At 42.3% G+C, this 27,590-nt stretch overlaps 2 protein-coding genes across 15 annotated transcripts in view; one reads left to right on the plus strand and one right to left on the minus strand.

The window, feature by feature from the left end:
- Positions 1–20,167, plus strand: part of AGPAT4 (1-acylglycerol-3-phosphate O-acyltransferase 4) — a 71,875-nt gene extending 51,708 nt beyond the window's left edge. For all 3 annotated transcript variants that reach the window (XM_077175677.1, XM_077175679.1, XM_077175680.1), the window contains 4 exons: positions 3,863–3,965; positions 5,325–5,400; positions 10,757–10,955; positions 17,526–20,167. In XM_077175677.1, coding sequence (XP_077031792.1) covers positions 3,863–3,965; positions 5,325–5,400; positions 10,757–10,955; positions 17,526–17,617 — 470 coding nt within the window. In that variant the 3' untranslated portion in view covers positions 17,618–20,167. The remainder of the gene's footprint in view (positions 1–3,862; positions 3,966–5,324; positions 5,401–10,756; positions 10,956–17,525) is intronic.
- Positions 20,168–21,289: 1,122 nt separating this feature from the next.
- The window catches only part of MAP3K4 (mitogen-activated protein kinase kinase kinase 4), a 62,838-nt gene continuing 56,537 nt past the window's right edge, over positions 21,290–27,590 (minus strand). For 6 of the 12 annotated variants that reach the window (XM_077175684.1, XM_077175689.1, XM_077175683.1 and 3 more), the window contains 3 exons: positions 23,794–23,916; positions 23,146–23,252; positions 21,849–22,939 (listed from right to left, as the gene is read on the minus strand). In XM_077175684.1, the coding sequence (XP_077031799.1) occupies positions 22,646–22,939; positions 23,146–23,252; positions 23,794–23,916 (524 nt within the window). In that variant the 3' untranslated portion in view covers positions 21,849–22,645. The other 6 variants (XM_077175691.1, XM_077175686.1, XM_077175690.1 and 3 more) reach the window with 2 other exon arrangements.

Here is a 27,590-nt window from a genome sequence, read left to right on the forward strand (position 1 = left end):
TGCTGGTTTCTCTGGCTGTAGATGTTTTTCACCCCTGGCTGAAGAGATCACAGGTTGGTCCTCTTCAAAACTTTGTATCAAGTCTTAATGGTACCTGCTGCAGTCACTCAGGAAAGAGTTCAGAAGTAATTCTGCAGTAGTTGGAGATAGACATTAATGACATCAGTCTGGCAAGCCCACCTCTTGTGAAAAACTTAGTTTTGGAAGGAGTTTATTTACTGTGCATATATTGGAATCTGCCTCCGTGCCAGTGATGCCATATCTGTCAGCATAAACAGATGTATTTGAATAAAAATACCTTTCATGCAAAATAACAAGTAAAGAACCTTCCCTTGTTACTAATTTCTTTCATAAGTGATAATGGGATTGGGATTGTTTTTTCCTTCAGAACTTGCTTTCAGAAGTTCAGATCTCCATACATAATTTGATTCTTAAAGAAATGCTTTTAATATTTTCTGAACTTGTTCTGATACTTTTGTCAGTGACCATTCCTATCAGTATGGTTTTACAGATGCAGTCCCCAGGAACTTAATTTCTAGAAGCTGTTCACTTTCTTAATAAATTGCTGTTTGCTACCTGTACTGTTCATGGAAGCAAATGAAAATACATATCTGTTTCTAAGACATGAATCTATTACAGTAAAAGTAGATGTCTCAAATACTGCCAAAGATATATGTCTCAAATACTGCCAAAGATATATTTAATTACTACTTTTATTGTCTGGCTGTATATCAGGCAGTTCCTTTCAGCTGCTTTTATTTAGTAAAGACTTGTACTTAATAATGTACTTCACGATGGATTGTAGATAAGCCCAAGTTTTGTTGTGTACCTTTTCCTCCAGTTGTGCATGCTGGGAACTGCGGTCCCAGAGGGACTGCATGAGAATTCCAGGGTGATATTCTCATGGAGTTTTGGGGTATGACAGTGTTTGGGCATATTGCAATGACTTTTTGTTCCCCCATGAGCTGTATATCAGTCCTGGATTTTTTTTTCAAGTGGGTTTCTATTCATCATCCAGAGCAAGTAACAAAGTTTGAGAGGATGAGTGGTTTTTTTCAAGCTGGCCCAATTAGTGAAATGTTAAATCAAAGGATTGTGTCAAAGTGGTGTCACAGCAGCAGTACAGTGAATGCCACTGTACCTTTCTCTCCCTTTTCCAGTCTTCAGATCATTTTGTGCTAGTATGAAGATGCATGTAGCCACACTCATTGCCTGTAGGTCGATTTGTCAGTGAATCATCCTGGCATAATCCACCATGGCCACAAAATAATGCGTGAAATTTAAGAGGACAGTCAAAGTAAGAAAAATCCTCTCTAGATATGTAATCCAAAGGTTTTTTTTTTTTAGGTTGAAGTTAAGAAATTAAATCTTAAATTCTTAAGTACTTAGCTCTCTGTCAGAATGCTGTAGATGAAACCCAGAGTTAATGAGATGACAAAAAAGCTGGGCAGAGATTAGAAAACAAAAACAAAAACCTAATCGGTTTTTGACAGAAAGAGCTTTAAAATATTTGTGTTTTGTTTTTAACGAAAAAGAGATTCTGAGATATAACTCCTTTGAAAAAATACTACACAACTGAAGCAAAACTTCTCAAGTATTGCTTGTATTAGTCTGAGAGTGAGACAGTTGTAGTGTTTTCAAGATACTTTGGAGGGGTTTTTTCACTTGTTTTACAATGTGAATTTTCTGGTCTCTTCAGCTTTTGGATGAGAAAGTCATGAGATGTCCAATTCTAATTATGCAATTACATAATCCATGTTTAATGATAACCTGTTTCAGCATGTCACACAGCATGCTAGTCCTTCTTTGACTGTGGATGCTTTCTGGTAGATTTTAATTTCATGCAGCCTTTTCTTGGACACTTTCATTGTTACTCTTTTCCTGCACTCTCAGAATGAGAAAGCTAAAATCTTTAGTTATCTTCAGTTACATCTGGATAACAGAGGTCTGTTTACTCCTGCACATTGCTATCATTGTCTTGGGTTTGGCACTGCTTTGCACCAAAAGATTTCAATGTGTTGTTATTAAAAGGTACTAGACTGTATGTTAAACTACAGACCAGCTGGAAACTGGAATAGCTTTTTTTTTTCCCCTGGAGAAAAGGAAAGCTCTATGTAAGACTGTCAGCACATAAAGATGTTACTGTCCATCTCCACAGAAGGTTTTTTTCAGAACAGGAGAACTGTCTTCCAATGTGTCTCAACAAAAACCCAATTTATACAAAAACTCAAATGTAGATGCCTTCTAAGAGATGGAAGAAAAAAAGTGTTGTGTATATCATTCTTTGCTTTATTGCATCCCTATTGTTGTTAGAATAATCTCATGCTATTAAAGAATAAAATAAGAAGCTTACACTGTATAAACCAAACTGAGCTCTTGTTTTCCTTCAATTACATTGGATTAGTAAATTAGAGTAGATTAGTAAAATCCTTCTACACTAAGAAGCTTAAAAATGGAGGCAGATAATTGATTTTTTTAAAAAGTAATTTCATACTTGTATTTTACATTGAGAGTAGTGTGCCTGAAGTAGATTTTGTCTTGTTTTTTAGTTTTGAGTTTGAGCTAAGAACCCAACTGTAGTAGGAAAAGAAGGGAGTTGTTAGTGAGGGACAGAGTCATTTTGCACTGACAAGGGTTTGGCCTTTGTTTTCAGGATTTACTTTCAGCACTGAAGCCAGGCTTCACTATGAATTCAGTTTTGCAGTAACAAATGATGTGGTGAGTTTCTGGGAGCTGAATGAGACCAAACCATATTTATCTCTCATAGCTAGAGAGGTTTCAAAACCAAGAGCAAATCTGTCCTGTGTAATAAGTCCTTCTTAGGTGGGTCAAGAGGTTCCACAATAAAGGTTCACACATGCATTTTTATTAGTTATTGTGAAACTCTAGAGCAGAAAGCCTGAAATACAACAGGCTACACATGAAAATGCTTCTTAGTCACATTTGTGACAAAAAATAGGAAAGTTTTATTGCTGTCATTGCGCTGAGAGTTCGTACCATGATGCACAACTGATTTCAGTGTCAGGAAAATGAATCATTCCCTGGTAATTTTGTGACATGAGGAAAATAGTGTATCTAAGGATGTGTTCAAATAAACTCTTTTGCAGCACTTCATGTGTTCTAAACAGTGAATGCTTTTCCTATAGCAGCTGCTTGTGACTGCTCTTTTAGTTTATCTGCCATCAGCCTTTGCAGATGGTTTTACTGCTCTCACCCAGTCCTGAGCTGCACAATTTTCTCAGTGCTGGAAGTTCAGCTACAGTCTTGTTCAGCAGAACTTCCATGTTGTATTCCTCACATCTGCACGTTTCCATAGCATCCAGCTATGGCTGTGGTGTGTCATTGTCTCTCTGCCTTTGAACAGGGGCCACTCATGGCTGCATTCAGCCCTCCTGCTGCAGGAGGTCTCTCACACACAGTTCACCTGTTCTCAGTCAAAGGGCATCTATTGCTCATTGTTTATAAAATGTGTATCTGCCTGGTTGTTTCCTCAGATTTAGGGGGCAGTTGTTGATTCCCAGTGAGCTGAAAAAGGTACCCATTCTGCAGCCATTTGACTCCTAGGAAGTCCCAGGTGTATTCTGTCAGAAGCTGTCATACTGCACCTGATGAGGAAGGAGGCAAGGGTGGATGGAGAGCAAACGTTTCCATTCTGCAGGTGCAGTTCCTGAAAGAGTCACTGGTTATTTGGCTTCTGAAAACCTTCATGTTCAATATTCAATTGTCATTTTTACCTTGGTGACAGCTCAAACTGTGGTGCTATTGCTGATGACTTACTTAAATATTCTCCTTGTCTGAGAGAAAATTACTTATTTCCATTGTATCACAACAGTAAACACATAACCTGTTTTTCTTCTTGTAGTTTCTGCAGTCTATGATTCTACCCTTAATTTTAGAAATAATGAAAATCCAACATTGCTGGGAGTTCTAAATGGAAAGAAATATCATGCAGATTTATATGTAAGGCAAGTAATCCATATTTTAATTCCTTTTAAGCAGGAGTGTGTACTTGAAATCACACTTGGTCAAATAAGGGAATGTTTTCAAGTGGATAACAGAAAAGCATATCTCTACCAACCTGGCTTCACAGAACTTCAGATAAAAATTCATATGAGCTCGGTAGTGTTTCTGGTAAAATTCTGTGATTATAAGTATGTGAGGAGTCCATAAATGTCTAGAGAACTTTTTGTTTATTATTTTTTACTCATTTGTATGTTAGCTCAGCAGCAGCACTGGGGTCTCTTTTGAATCACTTGGCCAGAATACCAAACACAACCTAAGTGTTCAGGTGGAGTTGCTTTATACCTGTCTCTGGCACAGGAGTTCCAGAGACAGTTCCAGTTCCTCTGGTGGAGGTCAGGCTCAGACTTTGCTGTCTGGTGGTGTCATTGTTGATATATTTGGCAGCTGTGCCCTCCCTACCAAGAAGGGGGTTGTTTAGTGGAAAAAACATTACCTGGATTCCTTTTCATTAAGGTTTCTTTAAATTACGAATACCCTAATGGCTTCCCATGATCTTAATAGGAAAGAGCCAATTCCCAGATGAGGTTCTTCCAGCAGCACCTGTGCTACAGGCACTCAGAGCATGTGATGATGTAGGATTGGAGCATGAACCTAAAAGTGATGCTGCAAGTGATCAGGAGTTCATCATAACCCCTTAAGAGCTATTATGGACCAGCAAGCTCATCCAGTTCCTTTATCCTGGATAGCAATATGAAGTGGAATGGGGTGACCTTTTCTTTCTACTTCTCCTGTTATGCCTGTTTGAAAAAGTATTTTTTTCAGAACTGTTTTTGTCCAAGGGTAAAAAGAAAGTTTCTCTTGATTCCTCTTCCCTCGTTGGTAGCTCAGCCTGGTGTCCTCATGTTTGGTGTACATGGCCTGGCTGGATGGTGTTCACAGAGCCCTGCCTGTGGGTGTCAGCTCCAGCAGAGCAGAGGGGTTCCTCTTGCTGTGTCTCCCTTTGCACCATTCCAGCCTGCTGCAACTCAGTCTGGCATAGCATGGAAATTGCTGTTCTCAGCTCAGGATAGCTGCTTACACATACACACAGGTTTACCCTGCCTGTAATAGGAAAAGCTGTTACAGGCAGGGTAAACCTCATGGCTAAATTTGTTTTGGCAATTGGGTGGGGACTATCACAGATTCCTTCAAAATCTCCTCCATATTTGCTTGTTGGAAGTGCTGTAGGTGTTGCACAAGTTAAAAAAAGGTGGAAAATGTGATGAGTCTCCTGTCAGATAATCTGTCTGTATAATGTGAGTGCTGTTCAGGAAAGTCAAAGTATTTAATATTCTTCAATTTCTCTTGTTTACTGTTGGCAGGCGGATTCCACTAGAGGATGTCCCAGAAGATGAGCAGGAATGTTCTACCTGGCTCCACAAACTGTATCAAGAAAAGGTTGGATTTTTTTTGTCAAGACAGCACTTACAAGCCACTAGTTATTTTTAGTGCTATTAGACCTTTCCAATGTGTAGTGTCCTAATTTGGAGGCTGGGAGTGAGTTGGTTTGTTTGGCTTTCAGGGTAAGTGCTCTGTTCCTCTACATACAAACTTGATCCTGTGCTGCCAGTCATGACTGCTTTTGTTTTGTACATAGAGCAACAGGAAGAAAGCTTAAACAAGACTTTTTAGAGCAGTTTAAGCCTCTTCTTTAGAAAGTTGCATAAGGATACAAAACTCAAAATTGTCTTACTGCCTTCTGATTGGTGGAAAGACCTTCTTCCCCTAGAAGACACCTTCTAAATCAAGAAGCAGTTTGTGGGCTAAATAAGATCTATTCTTTAGTGTAGTAAAATTTTTGTCCCTTTTTTACCCTGCCTTTTTTACCAAGGCAGACATCCAGCATTAAAAGAACAGGCTGATAAATTGTTTTCACACTATGGGTTAAGAGGGCATGCATTTAAGATTCCTAATTTCATAGGATGGGGAGAGAATAATAATGATTGTGTTTGTAGATGCCCAGTGGTTTGGGGTTTTTTTTCTTTTTTTTTTCCTTTGCAAATGCTTTCATATGAATCCTCCATCTTTCAGAATCTGTTTCTTCTGGGCTGTTTTTATGAATGTTGGAGATAGTTGTTGGGGGATGTGCTTTTTGAATGCACACAGCACTCCCATTTCAGTCAGCAGGAGTCATAGGTATGCACGGCATGAGGGCCTGGCAGCTCACTTTACTTGAATACCTTGATCAAAGTTATGTATTCAGACTGGAATGCAGCAGTGCTATGGATTTAGAAATTACAGAATATAGCTATGCTCTGGTTTCCTCTCACTGGGACAGCAAAATTCTGCTGTGCCATTTGTCGTGCTCTTCCCAGGACACCACGTTAGCATTTCTGTATTGACAGTGCCCTGGCAGTTCTCAGAGTCAAACCATGCCTGTTTCTGCTGCATTTCATAGCTCCTCTAAGCAGCTTGCTTACAGGAATGTGGAAAGTAAATGTGTCTTGAGACCTCACTTGTAGGTCTACTCCCCTTGCCTCTGATCCCCCTTCTCAGAGATTGTGCCCCTAACACCCGACTCAGGCACAGCCCCAGCACCTTTGCAGAAAAGGAGGCTGTTACCCACGGGCCCATGTACATGTAAATGGTCCTTCTGCTCAGCATTGCACAAGTCCACTTTCTGCTACCATGACTTTGTAGCCCTGTTTCATGTCCCTGAGAACTATTCAGACATTTGCAAGACAAGGGCATAAGTGTGAATGTGGTGATTGTTTTCCTCAATCCTTTATTACATAGTTGTAGTAATTCACTCCAGGATTTTTCTGTTATTCCCTCTTTGGCAAACACTCAGTTGCTTCTAGTGCTAACAGAGGGTACATCTATCCTTCATAATATTACATTGTACAATATATCATAGTATTCTTCATGACAACTTCATTTGCTGGTTGGTTAAGTCTATTTAAGTACAGGAGTGAAGTTTTGCATCCAAGAGTGAATTGTGCTGTGTTCAGTTTTCCATTCCACTAAAACCTTTTTTGGTTATGTGAATGTTTTTGATTGATTAAGGCTGAGGGGAGCTGTTGGTTTGTTTGTTTGTGTTTTGGTTTGGGATTTTTTGTGATGATTTTCATTTTTTGCTGAAGGCAGCATGTTTCTCTTTCTCTAGCTCTTTTACTTTAGTGAAACTTACTTCATTGCAATCATTCCTGGTTTACTGAAGCCCTTGTCTTTGTAAAATCACACTGGCTGAATATAGAGCAGGGACAACTTCTTCCAGAGTTCTGAGATGATGAAAGCCCACCTGCAGGGTAAAAATACAATTTTTTTTTCACCATTCTGCCCTGCATCTTAAAAAGATAACAGGGTCTTAGGTCAGATAATGAACAGCAGTGCCTCCCAGGTGCTGTTTCCAAAAATTAATTCTGTTTCAGGTCATCTTCAGAGTCAGAAAATATTTGTGATATAATGTAAAAATTTGTTATTCAAAGGGCAGTAATTCATTGCAAGGTACACACTCATCCCCTGCTTTGTCTGTTTTGCTTGCAGCATTTCACTTGCTGTTTCAAAGTCAGACAAGCTGTGCATGCTACTGGAAAGCAGAGATCCTATTTTAACACGCATTATGGTTCCCTGTGCTGTTGCTTATTCTCAATAATTTTAATAATTTTGCAGGAGTTTCTCAAGACTCACATACAATGTGCTGAATTATGCTGTAGTAGCATGATTCAGTGGCTGGAGAGTGCCACAGGTACTGAGGTCAAGGCCTGTGCACTCAAGGTGATCAGGATTGCAGAGCTATTGGAATGAGTAATGAAACCATCAGTTACTGGACATGGAGGGACATGATTTTTTTTTTTTTTAATTTATTTATTTCCCCATACTGACATTAGTAAAGGAATGAGAGTCTTTGAGAAAAGCTTATTCCTTTGTTTTTTCCTCATAGTCTGCTCTCACCTACAAGTACCTCAATCTGAGATACTTCTCTGTGGGAGCCTGTTGTGTTTATGTTCTTGCTACTTTTTTTTGGCTTAGTCACTGCTACAAACACAGTTGAACAGAGTCCTGCCAGATAAACAGTGGCATTGTGCTGCTGCTCTAAACCAAACACTGTTCTCCCTCCTTTTCCAGGCTTACAGTAAGTACTGTGTCCATATGCCTCTTCCTCGCTGGGGGTAGATTTTGTCCTTCCATATGGCCAGCACTGTATCAGTTGGTTCCAAATTATGACAGAAGTTCAATTTGGGTTGCACATTGCCTTCTCTTTTTATTTCTTTTACTGTTTTTTTAACTGCCATTGCTAGAAAGGCTCCCTTTGACTTTACCAAGGACTGGGTTGAGGATCTTTTTGCCAGGTCTGAAGAGGCAGTATGTAGTAATCACAACTCTGCTAGTCCTTTCATGCTTGTTTTCTTTTTTTGCCTCATGATAGCCTCAGCACCTGAAGTAGAAGTTCTGTTTGAAAATCTTAATTTTCATTAAAAAGAGAGCAAGCTTCTAATTCTTCTTGCTTGTAAAAGAAGCTTGGAAAACAGGGCCTGAAAATATATACAGAAATGTCCTAGGGAATCAGCAAAGCCTGACTGAAGAGGAGAAGTGTACAGAACTCCAGTGTTTGGGAACAAAGAATATATTTTTGGATCCTCATTCTTTGTGGGCTTCCTTTGGATCCTCATTCTTTGTGGGCTTCCTCACGAAGGGGCAGCAGCTTCCCTCTGCTGTCAGACCTCCTGTGGGAATGGAGAGGAGGAATCCAGTCAGCCTCTCACAAGGAGATGGATGTTCCCTGATTTGCCCTCACTGCATTACCTCACTGTCTGAAGTAACTTAAATGTGCTGGGGCAACAGAGGGAGTATGTTTCCGTGTTGGAATGTGATACCTGCGTGGATGGAATTCATTGCAAAGCAAAAAGAAGCTCTGTGGGCAGAGGAATGAAAGGAACCTAATGTGAGGAAGGTGATTTTGGGAAACAGTGAGGCATATCATCTATTTAAAGTCTGTCTTGTTGCTGGGTATCGTAGGCACCCTCACAAAAGCTTTCAGGACAGATGAACCCATCGATGCCTTTTGCAAGTGAATGAAGGTGTTTAAGGGTAAGAAACTGTGACTGAAGAGCTGTTCCCCACAACAGTGGGAAATGTGGTGGAGCTGTTGGCCTTGACATTGTTTTGCCTTTTGTATTTGTGTTCCATCTGTCTCAAGCCTCCCAGTGAGGTGTGTTCAGTGGTTTTGCTGCCCCTCATGCCATGCAGAGCCAACAAAGAAAACCCTGCTGTGCTTGTTTCAAGGGAGCCTCTCCTGCTCTCTGTAGTAGCAGGCCCTCTAATGGCAGTGCCAGCAATAGTCAGGAATTCTTCACATTCCTGGGTAATACCAGCATTTGGAAACCTAACTGTAAGTAGTCAGTTTTCTGATGATGAGTAGCTCTGTGTTCTAAAGCAGTCCTCGCTGCACTGTGAAGAAAACCCCATACACTGTGAACTCTGTTGAAGATGGCCCAGTAATTGGCCACAGTGATCCCACTACAGTCCAGCTCACATGAGTAAAACACTTACAATTTTTGTAATCTCAATAAAGAGAGGGCAGTGCTTTAATTACTGCATAATCCCATAAAAGCTGAATGTTCATTTTGAAATAGACAAAGTGGTAACAGCTTGTAATTGCTCAAGTTGCTATCAAGTAAGTAAAGAATTGTTTGTGTCAACTGGAGTGTAAGTGTAAAATCATAGCATAGTGGAAAAAAATAGTCTTTTGGTTGATTCATCTTGGCTTTCCTAAAAGTTTTAGAAACCAAAAATCCTTTCTTTAAAGAAATATCATACTTCATTCTGATTAAATTAATTTTTTTGTGTCAATCTAATGCTGACTTCATTATTCAGCCAGTTTTTTGTGATAACACAGATAATTAGCAGATTAATAATCTTTGCTTTTAACAAAGAGGGAGGGTTTTTTTTTCCCCTACCCACTTTTGATATCTTGGATTGGTGAGATCAGTAAAGGCAATGCTATTCACCCCTGTGGGCTATAGAGGAAGGTATGAATTCAAAGTCTCCCGTGCTTTAAAAAACAGCTGCTACAAAACAGAAAAAAACAATCCCCACCCCATTATCCTCCTTGTGTTATACTTAAAGGTCAAGTCATATGCTCAAAGCCAGTGAGAGATTTTGTGCTGTTGACACATTAAACTGCCTCTAGGGAGGTTCAGCACCCAAACTTCCTTCCACAGGCATCATGGAAACAAGGTAAACAAGACTACATCCCTGGGACAAAGGCAGGAAGGGGTGGTGTTCTTTGGAGTGTGGGACAAAATTATGCCTGCTCACCCTTTCTGACAGGTTTATGGGTGCTGTTTGAGAGCAGCCATTGGAGGAAACAAGAGGGAACAGGGGATGCTGCTGAGTATATGGAGCCCAGACACTTCCCTGGCTTACCTGCAGTGCTTGGGCAGTGGCTGTGGCTCCTGCAGGAGGTTCAGCAGTGATGCCTGCACTGCTGCAGGAGTGTATATCCCATCATCCCTCCTGTTTGCCTAGGCTGCTATGCTCTCCAGGTATGGCATTTTTCAGGCTGCTCTGTGTAGGAGAAAGAAAGTATTCACACATCAGTGTATGCTCCCGTGCTTCCCCCTTCTTTTTTTTTCTTTTTTTTTTTTGACTCTGTGTTCATTGACTTCAAAGTACAAGCTTTCCAGCCATCAGCTGTTCTTTGATCTTCCCCTGTGGTTACAAGCCTCCAGAAGGAGGAACATCAAAGGCAGGGATGGCTAGTTTTGTTGGCAGATGAGGATGTAATTGTTGCCCTCCTTTGTTCTCCTAGGATGCATTCCAGGAGGAATATTACCGCACAGGAACCTACCCAGCAGTCCCGACAGTACCACCCCGTCGGCCATGGACACTTTTGAACTGGCTTTTCTGGGCCTTATTGCTGCTATATCCTTTGTTCCAGCTGCTCATCAACATGATCAACAGTGGATCATCACTGACACTGGCTAGTTTTGCATTTGTCATTATAATAGGTGAGTTTTCGGATAGAAAATGATCACTTACAGTGTAACTGTCTAATAGGATTTACTGAGGTTTGCTGAATATAAAGATGACTAGTGAATTGAACAACCCACCTAATATGTCCACTCTAGCCTGGACTAGGTTAAAAATATTCTTTTTTTGTTTATTTTTTTGTAGTTGTACTTTTTTTTGTAAGAACTGCATACAAATTTTTCTGTTTCTGTAGAATTCAAACAGTGACTTCTCAGTTGGTTGTCTACAAAAGGCTTTCTTTTCTTCTGTTTTGTGTTGATGTGTTCTACTTAAAATGCTTAGAAGAAAGGCACAAGGATAATTTATTCCTTCGAGAACGCTTCTGTCTAATCATAGTCTGATGTGTCACGCACTGGTAATCCACCAGTTCATGATTGAAGCACAGCCTGTTGTGGCCATGTACTCTGATGTGTGCAGCACAGGGCATGGACTGTCACTGTAGGTGATTCCTACAGTTCCTCTGGCAGTTCTGAACTGCCTTGGTTCCTATTTCAACTAGTATGGTATTTAACACAAGGAAGGAAAACAAAACAAGGAGCTGGCCCAGAGAAAGGGAGAGAGATCTTATGTGGTGTTCTTCATGGAAGCAGGAACCAGTTTAGCAAACTGCATCATATCTGGGTGTCTGTGATTGAGTGCTGGTTTGAAGAAAAAGTTCCCTTCCAGAATAAGCCATACATTTTTAAAACAAATACTGTCTGTTATTGCTCTGACCATCACAGGTATTCATTACTTCATCACCTTCACATCTGTGTATATTACAAACAACCTTGGAAAAAGAAACAGAACTTCACAGTCTTCTTGGCTCTGAGAGAACTTGGATACAGAGCTGACTTAAAAAGCCATGTCCAGAATAGCAATACAGAGGAGATAAGAAAATGTGTAGCATTTTCTTGTCTCAGAAGTGAATCTTTGCTCTCTACTCAGGAAATTGTCCTAGCACATGATATTTCTTTAAATTCTCAGAAGTCTACCTCTTGAGCTAGATTGATCAAGATTAACTAACATCCTTTTAGCCATCTGTGAAGAGCTTGATGTGCTAGACACCCAGTACTCTTTTTCAGAAACTGTCCACCAAAACAAATGCTGCATTAAGCTCCTGTTGATGCTTCTTATAGAGGTAGTTGGAGAAGGAACAATTTGTGTGTGCATGCAGGCAGGAAATTTCCTTCATGATGCTTTGAGCCAGAAGAAGGAAAACAAGCAAGGATAAGATCCAGCATAATTGTTGATACATTGGGTGGGCAGGGTAGAGGAAAAAAGAAGGGAATCCTGAGCTCTTGTCTTCATCTGGAGTAATTGTTAGTGCTTGTTACCCTGGAAATGCTTTGTGTAAAATGTATAAGAATTCCTCAGGACAGCAACTACAACTTAAAAGCCTCTTTTTCCACCCACCTTGCTTGTTGGAAGTCACAAGCAGTGCCCCCTTCCCCTTCTCTGACTGGTGAAGAGGATGGGAGTGCAGAGGGAGCATGTGGTTGGGGTGTGCTGGGAATGGGAGGCAGTGGCTTCCAATCCCTGTCACTTGCAGAGAGAGGTGAATCAGCCTCCCCTGTGCTCCTTTGCAAAGTGGGCACACAGCAGGGTGGGATGAGGTGTGACACCATTGTAAGTGCCACTGCCTGGCAGTTTGCTGAAGAGGACATTTGTTCTGCCTCTGGAAGAAATGCTGGCATAGTCTGTTTGGGTTTTGGAATGATGGCCTAATGGTGCACTGAAGTGTAGCTACTGCAGAATGGTTTGAATTTGTCATCTTTCCTTCAGCATTTTTCTCTTAATTCAGTTTCTCCCCTCAGCAGACTGGTTGGTTGGGTGCCATTGCAAAGTGCTTCATGCCTTGTGTACCCTCCACAGAGAGCCTCACACCATTATTTAGGGTTTCTGGAGTTTAACCTCGGGGCCCACTGCTTTACTGCTTGACATTGTAGCATTTGTGATGGTTTTGGATGTAGCCCTTTATAATTTAGCTGAGTGACACCACACCCCTCACCATGCACCCTAAGCCTAATACAATCTTGCTGTTAGTGACCTAGGTCACCTCTTTTCTTTATCAAGAAGTGAAAGAAAGAACCTGTAAAGGAAAAAAGCTATGATGCTACCAAGAATAGACAGCAAGAACGACTTTCCTTTCATTTCTTTCCCCTTTTCTTGTTCCCCATTTATCTTTATTCTGCTTCTAGCCACAAGGAAAGGTTAATAAGCAGGCTGCTCTGAGTGTGCTCTTGACTGCAGTGATAATCCAAAGGATTTATTCTCAGATTATCTGTAATACTGGATCTACCAGAAGGCTTCAGCAGCCTGCAAGAACAGCCAGTGCATAGTAAAGCAGGGAGGACTGTGTTTGCTGTCTTTACAGTGGGAGTGGTAATTGGTACCTGGTACAGTGTAAAAGGAAGGTTTTTCTGCAGACTGGAGGGATTTATCAGATGACAAAATCAGCTCTTTCCATTGCTCCTAGCAGACCTTTTCTCACTGTTTATAACTGAAGCACACAGGTACTGGTTTGGTTTTTTCCTCTGGCACTTTGACAGCTCACCTGATACTCCAGAATCAGGAACTTTACTGCGGTCCCCAATAGCTCATTGTAGTAGATTGCTGTTTTTAAAGGTGGGTTTCAGTACCTGATACAGTGCAGATAAGCACAAAATAAACCTTTTGTGACAGAGCAGAGTAACTAGGAGGTCCTTTCATCAGGTACCCTCTGCACTGTTTCTAGATTGTCATTTGTCCTTGGGATAGTTTCTGCTTATTGTGTTGCTCTCCAGTAAAACACTGACTGGCTTTTAAGTAACTGGCTGTTCAGGTGGAAAGAGCTCGAAGAAAAATGCTCCACTTGAGCTGGAGTGGAAGGACTGTAATCCCTCAGCCCTAGCTCTGAGGTCTAAGAATGAATAACCCATGTATGTACAGCTCTGCTTGGTTCAGCTCAAACTCTTTCAGCCCTAAATAAATGGCATTTCTTTATACTGTGAATGCTGTCCCCTCATGCTTTGCTGTGCAGCAGTTTGGCTGTTTATACTCCCAAAAGTCATCACACTGTGTTCATACCTTACTGCTGCTCTGGGACTGGGAGCACTTTGTGAAACTGCTTAAATCAATACAAGGCAGTTCCTGCTCCAGAGGATAAATGCTCAAGTAGTTTGAGGAACAAAAGTGTTTTGAAAACCAGCTTTAGTTTCACAGGACACATGGCTAGAGATTTAGGTACTTAGCTCAAAACAACTATTTAAAAATTGGTGCTGATATTTTGGTGCTGAAGCATAGGCATGTCTGTCAAATGTCAGTCTCTGTATGTGACAGCAGCTTCTTTTTTTCTCCTCCTCCTGCTTCCCCAGTCTCATTTGGCTTCAAAGAACCAAATGTTGGGTGGCCTTTCATGTTTTGATAACTTGTGTTGAGGACACCCACCCTTCATGCTCTAGAAGTAATTTATTGTAAAGCTGTCAACAGCAGTTAAAAGGGGAGTGTTGCAGAAGATGAGAGGGTTTATAAGGGAGCAGCAGCTATTCCATGTTTCATGCTAAAAGCACCGTGGCATCTGGGCTGATGGCACAGGGCCAGCAGCTCCATAGCAGTTCTAGGGGAGAGAAGCATTCCCTCTGCACTGAGTGCCAGTAGGGATGAGCCAGCTGGGATTCCTGGGAGCTGCTGTGTGTGTACTGTGCTCTGTGGGTGGGATCATACTGCAGCCCTGGGGACATCACAGTGTCCAGGAGCAGAGTGTGCAGCACAGGGCTGGAGCACGCTGTGACCTGGGCAGCGAGGCTGGCACTGCCTGCAGGCTGAGCTGAATGGAAGGTGAGGAGGGGACAGGCCAGCAGGGCTGTAGGAAGTTTCACAGCAGGGTACAAACCATGTGCAGGATCATGGCTGTGTCCATTCTGCCTTTTGGTGGAGCTGCCAGATAGTCTGGCCTTTCAGCCTGGTGCCTAGAAATTGGGGGAATGTGGGGTGGGTTGTTTACCTTTTTTTTATGTAAGTGTGTTGCTTGTTTCTTCTCCTTCATAGTATGTAGGATAGGCCCTCAATGGAATTGTCTACAATTCATACAGTCTTGAGTTGTATAAATCTCAATTTCAATGCATAACCTATATAACTCAAGTGCAAACTAGTGGGAAATTTTTATGCCCCTGCCTGCTGTGCTGCTTATAGCACTTGCTGTGTAGTATAAAGGCAGGGCAACAGATGAGAAAAAAATCCTGAGTAGTAAGAAAAAAGGTGGAAATCCTTTGAGCTAAGGTTTTGCTGAAGGATGAGATACTACATGTGGAGGTGGTGATTTTCTTGGAGCTAAAATGTGTTCCAAGAAAGATTACAACACTCCTGGCTCTCTTGACTGTGTCAGCTCAGCACTCCTTGAGCCCTCACCTCTCCAGCAGGCAGAGCAGGTCCTCAGCAACCTCCTGCATCTTTTGGATGCTGAGTAGTGGGGGGCACAAAGAGGCAGGAGTTCAGTTACCTCAGTTTGCTGTGCAATAGTTCAAGGATGCTTCAGCCAATAGCTTCTCTCATGCACTTCTCAGGGTGGTCTTAAACCCTGAGTTACTGCTTGATCTCCCTTTCTCCCCTTTCTTGCAGTAAAAGGCCTTATTACAGTTGTATGTAAAACAAGAAGTGAATAAACCCTTAAATGTGAAGGCATCTCTCAGGTCTGCCCTGAGGCTCAGGAGAGCTGTGGTTGAGGAGGCACTGCAGGGACAGACCAGCGAGGCAGCCCAGCCTTACCCCTCTTTGCTTCCAAGGCTTGGCAAACATGAGCAGTCCTCTTCTACTTGCACCCCGCTTTCCCCAGGGTGCTGAGGGCTACAGGGTGAAATGGGGATAGAAGGCAGTGGCAGCTTCTGCCAGGGAGCAAAGGACAAAAAAGGACATCTGAACTGCTGAACTAGTTGTTTTTTGTGTCCAGGCATTCTTGGAACTGGATTAAATCCCCAGCATGGTGTGTGGCTGCTGTAACAGCTGCTCTTATTTATGCTCTGTGTCCATCTCCAGATGCTGTTTCTATCCCTTGTGGTTAAAAATCTTAATGATTTCATGCTTACTGTTATGTTATGATCCCAGACTGCAGGCTACACGTTGGATCTTTCTCTTGTGATCCCCAGCTCATGGCCAGTTAAATGTCAGAAATGGTTTTCTTTCTTTCTTTCTTTCTTGTCTGTCTGTGAGAGTGAAGCCCTTTGCTTGTCTCAGTGGTGTGTGTTTCTATTCACAGAGTGACAGTGGAGTGTAAGTGACAGTGAGTGCCCTCAGAGCCAGCTCCCTTTCTGGACTGTTCCCTGCACAGCTCTGCCTGTGAGAGGGCCCTGCTTTCCTGGCATCCACAGGACCTGAGGGCAGCCCCAGGGCAGAGCAGCTTCCCAGTGTCCAGCCAGCGTGTCACATCACGTGTGACTCATCCCTGGCAGCCAGTTTCCACTTGCACTCTAAAAGCTGCCAATGTACTGTCAGACTGCACAGCAGGAGTCTGTAGAGATGGCTCTTTGTGGCCCATGCTGTTGTGCCAACAGCAGCTGGTGAAGCACAGGGCAGCACTGTGTGCCAGCTGCCAGCCCTTTCCCCTTCCAGGGCTGGAGAGCAGCAAATGCCAGGACATGGCCTTGGATCAGCCCTGTGGTTCACAAGGGATGCCTGGTAGTGGGATGAAACCTCTGGATCCTCTTGGTGATCTCAGGCACTGACTTAACTTGGCCTGGTGAGAGTTTGTCCAGAGTCATCTCAGAGAAGTAAAGGCTGATGGGAATGAGACATCTAGAGCACCTCACCTTACTGTCACCATCAGTCAGAAAGACAGTGGGATTTGGAGGCTTTAGGGGAGGTTTGTGGCTTTCTAAGTTTGTTTGGTTTGGATTCCTTTTTTTTGGAAAGCATTCTGAGCAGAGGGAAGATGTCTGTGACTTCCCTAATAGGTTTAGGCCTGAAAGAAGCATGGCAGTTCTGAATGTGTACAGTAGCTGAGAAGAAGTTTGAGGAATAACAGATTTTGGGCAATGAGCCCCTTTACAAAGAAACCAAAAGTGGGAAGGAAGGAGTTTAGGTAAAGCTGCATTCAACTTAGTCACTTTAAGTGCTACAGATAAATAAATAAAATAATCCTTGCACATGGTAAATTATTTCCACTGAATCATCTATAAAAGTCTTTTAAATTAATCTCATTTCTTGTAATGAACTTTTTCATGAGCTACCATTAACAAATGCCACAGCTTACATTTTTTTTATTTATGAAGATCTGCAGTTCCCTTGTGCTTGTTTGTGCTCTTTCAGACACGGGGCTGTTGAAAGCCAGCAGAATTCCCTTCCCCTGGCACGCAGGGCTGTGCATGCCTGTGCCTCTCACACCCATCCTGTTCCTTGTAGCCTCTTCCCTGCTGATGGGAGGGGATGTGTCCAGCCTGAGGCTCTTCCTTCATGAGATGCCATAGGCAAATAAGTTGATGTGGAGATGTGGGAGCATCAAATGCCTCTTTCATCCCAGGTCTCTTTCATGCTGCTCCACCAGTACAGATGTCCAGGCCGTGCCTCAAGCAGCTTTAACCGTGTTTGTTTTGCAGCTTCTGTTGGTGTCAGATGGATGATCGGGGTTACGGAGATTAACAAGGGCTCCACCTATGGCAACAATGACAGCAAGCAGAAACAAAAGTAGCACCTTCAGAGACTGCTTCAATCCAAAGGGAACAAATGCAACTGCTGAAAACTCTTAAGTGCATATCACGGTCCTTCAAGTGAGATCCGAGGATGAGTAATTGCCGTGCATATCTGAATTTGTGCTCCTGTTGTTTTTCTCTGGGGTTTGGGCAGGATGACACGCTCTAAGGATGCACTCCTCGTATACTCTCAACAACAGGTTTGCACATATGTGGTTGGTTTGTTTTCCTATGAAGTGTCTTAAGTTTTGAAGGAAAAAAATTCCAGTGTGGTTGTATGAAGAGACTCTACCTGGAAACTAAGCAGAGGTGCAAGCTTTAATGTCAGAAGATTGTTACAAGATGATTAAACTTGATAGTTGTGTAGCTCACACAGTTTAACAACCATAATCTGTCAGTGTTTAAACTCAGCACAGCGGGATGCTGTGCTTGGTTATAGCAGTATTGGACTGAAGCAGCTCTGCTGAGCTGGCAGAACTACAGCAGAGTTTTGTACATCCAGAGCCTGTTCCCACAGTGTGCACTACATGGGCCCTTCAGAGCTTCAGACCCTGCCTGGACATCCAGACAGCAGAGCCTGGCAGTAGCAGAACCTGGATCAGAATTTGGCTTTGTGGCCTGAGCAGAGCTCAGTTACCCACTGCCCTCTTTTTCCCCAGGCCATACATCCCAGGGATAGCTGAAACCTCTAATTCTTCAGAGTAAATGTCATTTTTAGTTTGGAAAACTTGAAGTAGTAAAATTCCTTTTGGCTTTAAATGCTACTTAAAATTCCAGGCCATCTTAACAATTTTGGAAACAAAATAACTGGGCATGGTGTAGTGAAATAATGCAAAGTGTGCATTACAAAGTATGCCCCATATCCATACTGTTGTGATCCTAATTAACCTGCTTGTCTGTCTTTTCTGATAAATTAGTTTACTTGGTGCCTCATAACAGTCAGCCTGAAGTAATAGTAAATTATTTTCTTCTGGGGAGGAGGGGGAACTAGGAGAGAGACCTAGGACAGTGGGTATGGCTGATTTTTTTTTTAATGTCTGTCTTGATTTGACACCTTTTTGAATTAAATAAAACTAGAACCAGGCTCTGAGGAAAGGGGGGTTGCTCTGACATTCCTGGTACTGATTCAGGACTGCCTCCTGTTTTTAAACTTCTAGAGTTAAGGGTCTGCAGGTCACTAGAAATAACTTATTTAAAGCAGGAAAAAAAAAGGAAAGGAGGGGACATTAACTAACAGCAAATATGATTGGAAAAAAAATCCCAATTTTTTTAAAGTCTACAGATCTTGACACTGAGCTGTGGAGGTTGTGATTGACACTTTCAAGGGCAGTCCATATTCACTCAGCATAGAGCTAAACCAGACAGTCTTTAGTGAAGAAAGTGAGTAGTCTTACTCTAGCAGCTGGTATAAAAACATGGCTCTTTTCATATAATAAAACTGAGGCCAGAAGAAACAGGCTAATACAACAATACTAATTATTCCATGAAATATGTATTTGCTATTCAGTACATTAGATAATCTAGAAACTCACCTTTTTAATATGCAGAACCAGTGCTTTTAGCCTGGAGCATTAAGTGAAGTTTAGGGATAGTGGAGGCAGTAACATTTACAACATGAAGAAAGGCATAGGCAGTGTGAGAGACTGCTTTGGGAAGCTTTTTGCCTCACATATCTTGTGTACACATGCAGTCTTTATGTTCTGAAGCTTTCAGGAACAGGTTGTTCAATGTCATGAACAGAAACATGGGCTCAGATGTTTTTAGAGCCCAAGAGTAGAAAATACTGTAATGTTTACAACGCTGTTTAATAAAGCACATGCCCTGCTCTCTATTTGCTGTAACACTCTTAACAGTGAAAAACTGAGTATTGCATCCTGTAGTAGCATTAACAAGCCAGACCTGAATCCACTGTACACAAGAGCTGGAAAATGGGTGGGAGGGGAGAAAGGAAAGGTGTCTCCAGGGTAGCATTTTACTGTAAACATTACCTGGCAGGCTCAGTGGTCTTTTCTCAGGGTGGTAGGTGAGCAGTTCTGAGCAGCAAATACATTTTCCTGGAGTGACAGAGGCTGTTCTGCCTTCCTGAGAGCCACAGATTTAACATGCAGTAAGGAAGACATCTGGCATTCCTTGAATGATCTTAGCCCTTTGCCCTCCAACTGCGTGTAGTGCCCTTCTCCCAGAGGAAAGCATCAAACAAGTGAATACTTCTGAAAGAGTGATGAGATGATTTAATACCCCTCTCCCTGGGACCAAGCCTTACAACAGGCTGAGGGCCAAACATGCCACTCTTGATCCATCCTCCTAAGCACTTGTGCAAGTCCTGGCACACCACTGAGGCCCTTCCAGCACTCACTGACGGACAGAGAAAGCTTAATGGTCCTTGCCAAAGTTAAACTTCTCCAGTTCACTGTATTAAAAGAATGATATAGGTTATTAGGAAGCAGTGTTTGCCCCTCATCCCCACAAGCAACTGTATGTTCTACAACTGCCTTAACAAAATTAGTCTTAATGTTTGTTTATACAAAAATAAAAGTATAAAAAGCTAATATGCAGTGAATGAGTTTTCTTTTGGTTGGCAAGAACAAACTGGTAAGAGTTTGTCATCTTAGTGTCACACTAAAAGCTGTCCACTGTTTGTTCTGTTTGTGTTCAAGGGCACCTGAAACAAGGCAAGTGAGGACACAACTCACTCAGATACTTCTGTTACACTGCAAAGTGAAGCACACAGCAAGCTGGGGGGACACTACTACCTCAGGTACTCTCATAGCCCTTTACTGAGGATGACAACATACCTCCTATCACACAGCTGAAAATAGAGCACTGAAAAGAAGGGGAAGGCTTTGTTTAAATTTAGCATTATATTTTCTGAGAGCATAAATACCTGCACAGGTGACACACAGCAAGGTTCATACTTTCTAGGTAGAAATGTCAGATTCTGTGGAACCTCTTTGACAACTCACCCCACACCTGCGACTAATCAAGAATTTGTGGCTTAAAAAGAGACAAGACACTAGAATATAAAACTAAATATTAAAAGCCAGTTTTAAATTACCTGTTTTAAGTCTGAAGCTGTAACAGAAATATGTAAACTTGCACTAATGTTTACAAGTAACAGTTTTAAGTCACCTGTTTGTAATAGCCAGTAAAAACAAAAAATCAACTAGATCATGCATTGCAGGTTATTTCTTCCAATTGCTAACCACTTCTAGTCTCTCCTCCTTTTCTGAGGCCGATGACAACTGAGGTGTGGTAGGGAAATTAAAGCCCAGGATCAGAAGTCAGTTTTCAAAAGGTAACAGTAGGTTCTTGGTTTTGCCAAACAGAACACGAGAATCACCTTGTACAGTTCTCTTCTAGAAGACAAAAATGTCATGCAGGGCACTCCCTGTTCACAGTGCAGACATCCAAGAAGGAAGGTAGCCCTTAGATAAAAGGCAGTGTCAGGAATTACCCATCACCCTTCTTCTCTCAGAAGGTGATGAAAGGGGGAACTTTACTTCTCTTCCCTCTTGTGTAAGAAATATCTCACAGTACTCATCTTGAAACTTGAGAAACACTGACTATTGCAATACAAGAGCAGCTTATTCCAGTTAGGTCAGCTTAGCAGTCTTATCACCTTGTTGCAAAAAATAAAATGGGACTTGGAAGAAAAACCCTTCACCAACATCTCCTAAAATAAACCATTTATTGAGAAAAACCTTTTTTTTTTTTAAATTTCATTAATCAGCCTTGTGCATAACAAATCCGAAGCTTGCCAAAAACAAATAACAAAAACCCCAGTAAAAGTTCACAGTCAGTGCACTCAAACAGATTAAAAAACAAGGTCCATAACGCCTGATAACACTACAGCATTTTTCTGAACCTAGAGAGTTCAAAAATACTACATATTAACAATACAAGTTCTCAGTCAAATGAGAAACAGGAGAAGGAACAAAAAGGGTCTGGTCCATATACAGTAGTAATGGCACTTTCACTGAAACATGCAGCTTCTTCCAACTTGCGGACACGTCACGTGAGCAACATGTGCCAGGTATAAAATGTACAGGAGCAGCAGAGGAAGTGACACTGTCACTTGTGCAGTCTTCGTTAAGGTCAACTTTCAGACTGTTTCTCAGCACAGTCTTTATGTAAATATTACATACAGTAGTGATTCAAATCTTGTCAGAATAGAAAAGGCCAGAGATTGAGGAACTTCATTCTTCGTCTGTGCAAACCTGTGAAGAAAGCAAAAGGCAATTACTTCAGCCATCTCAGCCATCTCCCTCCTGCAGCAAGATGATCATGGATCCATTTCTTTAGCACCTTCACCTTGAACTTTTTTTTCCTCTCCCTTGTTCCACAGTAATGCATTACAAGTGTTTGTATGGGAGTACTGACATTCCCACTGTTACCATGCATCCTAAAGCAGTGTCCCCCTCTGATGGATGGGATCTGCTACACCTGCACTGATGAGGGATGGGTGATGATGCCAAACACACTGCTACTGAATCAGAACACCAAAGTGATCAACTTTATGCTGGAAAATGAGACAATTTAATAACCTACTGTGATCCTCCTTCTTCAAAGAAGTAGTTACTAATACAGCTCAATTTGTAGCTGTGAATATATGCCTGTTGTTAAGGAAAACATCACACCATAGTTCATGCAAGAACTGCAGACTGTTACAGCAGCTGCCAGATAAAACATTCAAGTATGAACTTAAAAGAAAATCAGCTCTTTGCACAGAAGAATGGGAGACTTCTTTTGTGTGGTTTCACTTTTTATGGAGGGGCCCTTATATCTAAAAAGCTGTGCATTTGTACTTGGTGAAAGTCCTTACTTGGTGCAAAGCCCTTCAGATCCAATTAGCTACCACTGAGTTGGAGTCTGACTTGTGTTTTTAACATAAAGATAATGCATTTCAAAACAGCAGGGAAAGTTTATTGCATGGTGCACACCGTGTCCTATAGTCACGTGCTTGCTGAACACAACACATGTGCTTCTGAAAAGTTGCCAATCTATTTTTCCTGGACAGCATCAATTTGCTAGCAGCCCCTCACCATGGTACCAACCTCTGTGGCATCACTGAGAACAAAGCTGACTAAAAGCTGTTCCCCATTCCCATCTGCAGTTTTTGTAGCCAAAGTCATCAGACAAACCTTGACAAAAGGATGATCAAGAAGCTGGCTGGCCGTCCACCTCATCTTTGGGTCACTCTCCAGGCAGTGGCAAAGGAAGTCTTTCCCTTCTGGGCTCACTTTGTCAGGAATAGGAGGTTTATGACCCATCCCCACTTTATACATGATCTGGAAGTTGTGCTCATATTCATGCCAAGGCCTCTGCAACAGGTGATAGCATTGCTAAGTGCAAGTGTTAGTGAGTAACTTGTTACCCACTAGAGCATGTATTTCTGTGCTCCAGAAAATGCAAAACCATCCCATTCCTTGCAGACATGGGTGTGACAGACTGCTGAGAGTGGAACCAGAATCTGCAGAAAAACTGCTGAGAACAGTTTGCTTTTCACCAGTACATAAAACATCCCTACCTTGCCCGTGACCATCTCTATGACAACACAGCCCAGGCTCCAGATGTCTGCTGCACGTCCATGCCCTTCTCCTTTCGCTCTCGTGATAACTTCTGGAGCCATGTATGCTTTGAAACAACACATATGACGCCATCAGTTCATACAGCAGAAGGAGCAGTATATACATCAAGTGACTGACTGGGTAAACTAAATGCTTTTTAAATACCCAATGAATTACTACTCAGGTTTTCTTGCTAAGTTTTGCCATTTGCTGGTTTCTTGTTCTTTGACATATTTTCAGCACAAATGTCTTTCAGTTTGAAAAGTGATATTGAAAATGCTGTTAGAGTACATGCTTTCAGTGACTGCCATTTTCTGAAAATCTATTAAGCAACTGTTCAGTGAAGAGTACAGTTTCAGTAAGGCTGCAGAGAAAAATACAACCCCAGAAAAGACATGCTCCAGCATCTCTATAGTTACAGACAAACACGATTTTAACTCTCACATTATATCATTCACTTATTGTTTTGGCTTCTGGATGTAAAGCACAAAACTAGCTAAGGTAAAATCAAGTTTCCCTGAAACACATGGTTTTACTCCAGACTTCTGGCAGAGGTATCTTCCTTTATGGTAACTAGACAAGTACCTGCCTAGCACAAGCTTCCTCACCTGCAGTCCCCAAGGTACTGTTCACTTCTCCAGGCATTGTCTGGGTATTGTTCTTCAGCTTCACTGAGCAGCCAAAGTCTCCTAGTTTAATCAGTCCAGATGAGGTAAGAAAGATGTTGGCTCCTAAGAAACATAAGGAAACATGGACACACTTGTTTAAACCAGAGCTGAATTGAGGGCTTCTCAATATAGCCTTGGAAGTTGCAATGGATAATAGCTGAATTCACATTTAGATCTTTACCTGTGAATTAAGTGTGGAATATGACAGCATTAAAGATGTTCTGGTGGGTTTGTGCTAAACATGAGGTGTACTGGAAGTTGACAAGTGTTCAAACAAAAAAAAAACAAAAACAGCAGTATGGCAGGCAAATTAAACAGCTTTCCATACAAGCTCGTTACAAGAAATGACTCCTTCAGGAATTCCAGTGCTTCTCCTTGTGAGCACTAAACTCAGAAGAAGCTGCTTCCTGGCAGAGGCCATTGCTGTGTCCCTCCCACCAGTATCTCTTCAGTTCTTCTGAGTCAAGACAGATGATATCATACTTGACAATAAAAATAGTGTGGCCAGCAGGACGAGGGAAGGGATCATCCCCCTGTACTCAGCTCTGGTGAGGCTGCACCTCAAGTTCTGTGTCCAGCTCTGGGCCCCTCACTACAAGAAGGACATTGAGGTGCTGGAGCATGTCCAGAGAAGGGCAACAGAGCAAGTGAAGGGTTTGGAGCACAAGTCCTGTGAGGAGAGGCTGAGGGAGCTGGGGGTGTTTAGCCTGGATTAGAGCAGGCTCAGGGTGACCTTGTGGCTCTCAACAGCCGCCTGAAAGGAGGGTGCAGCCAGGTGGGGTCTGCCTCTTCTACCAGGCAACCAGGGACAGGATGAGAGGAAATGGCCTCAAGCTGCACCAGGGGAGGTTCAGGTTGGACATCAGGAGGAATTTCTTCACTGAAAGAGTGGTCAGGCATTGGGACAGGCTGTCCAGGGAGGCGGTGGAGTCACCATTCCTGGAAGCGTTCAAGATACACCTGGGCATGGCACTCAGTGCCACTGTTTAGTTGCTGACATAGTGGTGGTTTGTCCAAGGTTGGACTCAATTTTGGAGGTCTTTTCCAACCTTAATGACACTATGGTCACAGATGACTTGCAAAACAGAGTTTAGAGTATTTTATTACTTACACTACCAAGTGCCTACTCCTGTTGCACTTTACTTCCAGAGCAATTTTTGGAGGAGGACTACCATTAAAATAATTTGCTATACTGGCAGCTTACACTAGAACAAACTTCCCTAGCATAGTTAAAAATCTCCAAGGGGAATCTGCAAGTGGCTTCAAGTCAGTTGCTCGACAGAACAACATAAAATAAACCAAGTGGTTTTGACAATCTGTGGTTTTCTTTCATTCAACATCCTGCCAAAATATTCATTTTGACAGCAACAGAAAACAGGTAGAGCAGAAGGAGCTCCTTATATCAGGCCACATTCTGGACTCTGCAAGTATCACAATGAAAGCACAAGCAGGTTGCAAGTATCACCTGGCAGAAATAGAGCTTCAGCTGTGGTCTTTCTTGAGGAAAGATGGATAGTATGCACAAAACAAACTGCTGACCTACTCCAGGAGTAGGCAGACAGTGGGGATTTCACTACACATAGCCTCTTCCCATGTCATGCAAAAGTTTCATTCAAAAATGGCTCATCTCAACAGAACCTTCCAAAGTTTCTCACTTTTGTTCCACCTTGAGCAGTACAGAAATCCTTGGCTGCTCCTCCTTTTGTGTTAGTCTTAGTTAATAGCCTTTTCCCATTCACTTGGTCGAGCATCCCCAAGATATTCATAAAGAATACAAAGAATCCTCAAAAAGCTCAAGTCAAAAAAGGCAGTGCAGGTCAATGATGCCAAAACCCTGCCCGTTTCTCAAAGGACTCTGGCTACTCTGACAATAGTTGATAACTATTTAGTCCAAGAGGTGTTACATAGAACTGTAATTGATGGGGGAGCAAAATCATTAACAGAAGTAAATTCCAACCTTTAGTTACAAGTCCTGAAAGAATTAATGTTCAGGGAATACAACTGTCTCTGCATTTTGTGCAATGGTTTTCCACTTCTGGCAGTCAGATGCTTGCACATCCTCCAGAATTCTTTCACTAGGTGCTGCAGTTTGGCATCAGTGGGATCTATGTCACCCTGCAATCACAGGTGTGTGTAATGGAGTTGGGTAGACCATTCCTCAGCTCCTTGAATGAAAGATCAAGAAAGACACAAAGCAGTACAAGAAAGCTGCTTGATGGGACACTAAGTATGGGCAATGCATTAGGAGAGCAACAGCTTCTTCCTTCAAACTGTCAACTGCTTTTCCAATGTTTTCAAGCAGTTGCTTGTCCGATAGAAAGTAGGTGCACTTAGCCTAAAAAAAGAGCTTAGGAAAAACAGTTCTCATTAGCAAACACTTTTCCAAGGATTGTTGGAAACCTGTGTCTCCATTCCTCAAGAAAGCAACATGAGAATTTCACAGAAGTTTCCAACTACTACTGTGGATGGAGCCTAGCGGTGCTGAATTTAGGCTACTGGAATATTTTAGTTTAATACAGTTCAAAACCTTCCTCCAAGGCCTTGCAAACTAGGCTTTATACCTTTTAATAAAAACTAATGACAATTTAGCCTAAGTATTGCCATGAAAGCTCCTGTGAGCCCTTCTCCTGAAAGCCCTTGGAACTGTCAAATGGAATAAAGCACTGAACCAAAGTTTCAGCAGGAAGCCAGAGACAGCACTTGAAGACTCATGTTGCAGACACTTTCTGTCAGCTTCCACTGATGTGGTATCACTGGAGCCTGTTTTGTAAACTGCTTGTTCAGAAACCAAGGCCAGACTGTAGGAGGAGTCTTTAAAAGCAGCAAATGAAACCTGCAGAGATGCAGCAGGACCCGTGTAAGAAGAGCAGACAAGAGGTCAGTACTTTGGAGACGCCCGATGCTTTTTTACCCTTGGCAGTTAACACTACTGGGAATGGAACGGAACTCCTGCACATCCACATGGTTAATAGGCAAAATAAAACCAAAGCCCATGAGTGAAATGGCAGAAAGAGACCACCTCCATCCATTCCTTCTCTCCCCTTACACATGCACTGTCTGAAGCACCACCACTGGATACACTTGGCAGAGGCAGAAGGATGCCCAGTTGTGCACAGCCCTCCTGCTGTTACAGCACAGCTCCTCCTGGGCACACTGAGAAGAAACAGTGTCAAAAGCCACACTCCTGCTACAGCAGCCAAAACCTAAAGCATTTAAACTCAAGTTTCATGCCCTGTACCTCTGCCAAATCAGCCCCATAGTAAGAACAGTGAAAACTGCACTAACATGATAGTCCAAAAGTTTTGGTGGAAATCAAGTGAGTCCATGGAGCAGTACAAAAAGCCCCAGTAAAGGCTGTGCTGTAATTCCAGAAAAAGAGGCAGCTCAGACATTCCACAGCCAGTGCTTAAGCAGTGCAGCAGCCAACTTCATTCAAGAAACACACAGGCCAAACGCTACCCTTGGATGAGAAATTCAGCTTCCGCATGCTCTTCTTCTCAGTCTCTTAGAGAGCATGACACATGCTCAGAGTCTCCTGTTGCAGGTTTCCAGCTCTTGGTGAATGACATTCCTTCCTTTGTGCTCATCAGGAAGACAGGATAACAGAAGTTTTGAGCTTCACAAGGCTTTGAGCTAACATCAATGTTACAAGAAGACAATACCACAGTAGCAGGTGGATGAAGACTTTTTTGTATTGAGCATCTCTTTCGAGGTTTCTGATTTAGTAAAGTTGCAGA

This window comes from Agelaius phoeniceus, chromosome 3 (genome assembly GCF_051311805.1).
Source record: "Agelaius phoeniceus isolate bAgePho1 chromosome 3, bAgePho1.hap1, whole genome shotgun sequence".
Classification (NCBI taxonomy): Eukaryota; Metazoa; Chordata; class Aves; order Passeriformes; family Icteridae; genus Agelaius; species Agelaius phoeniceus.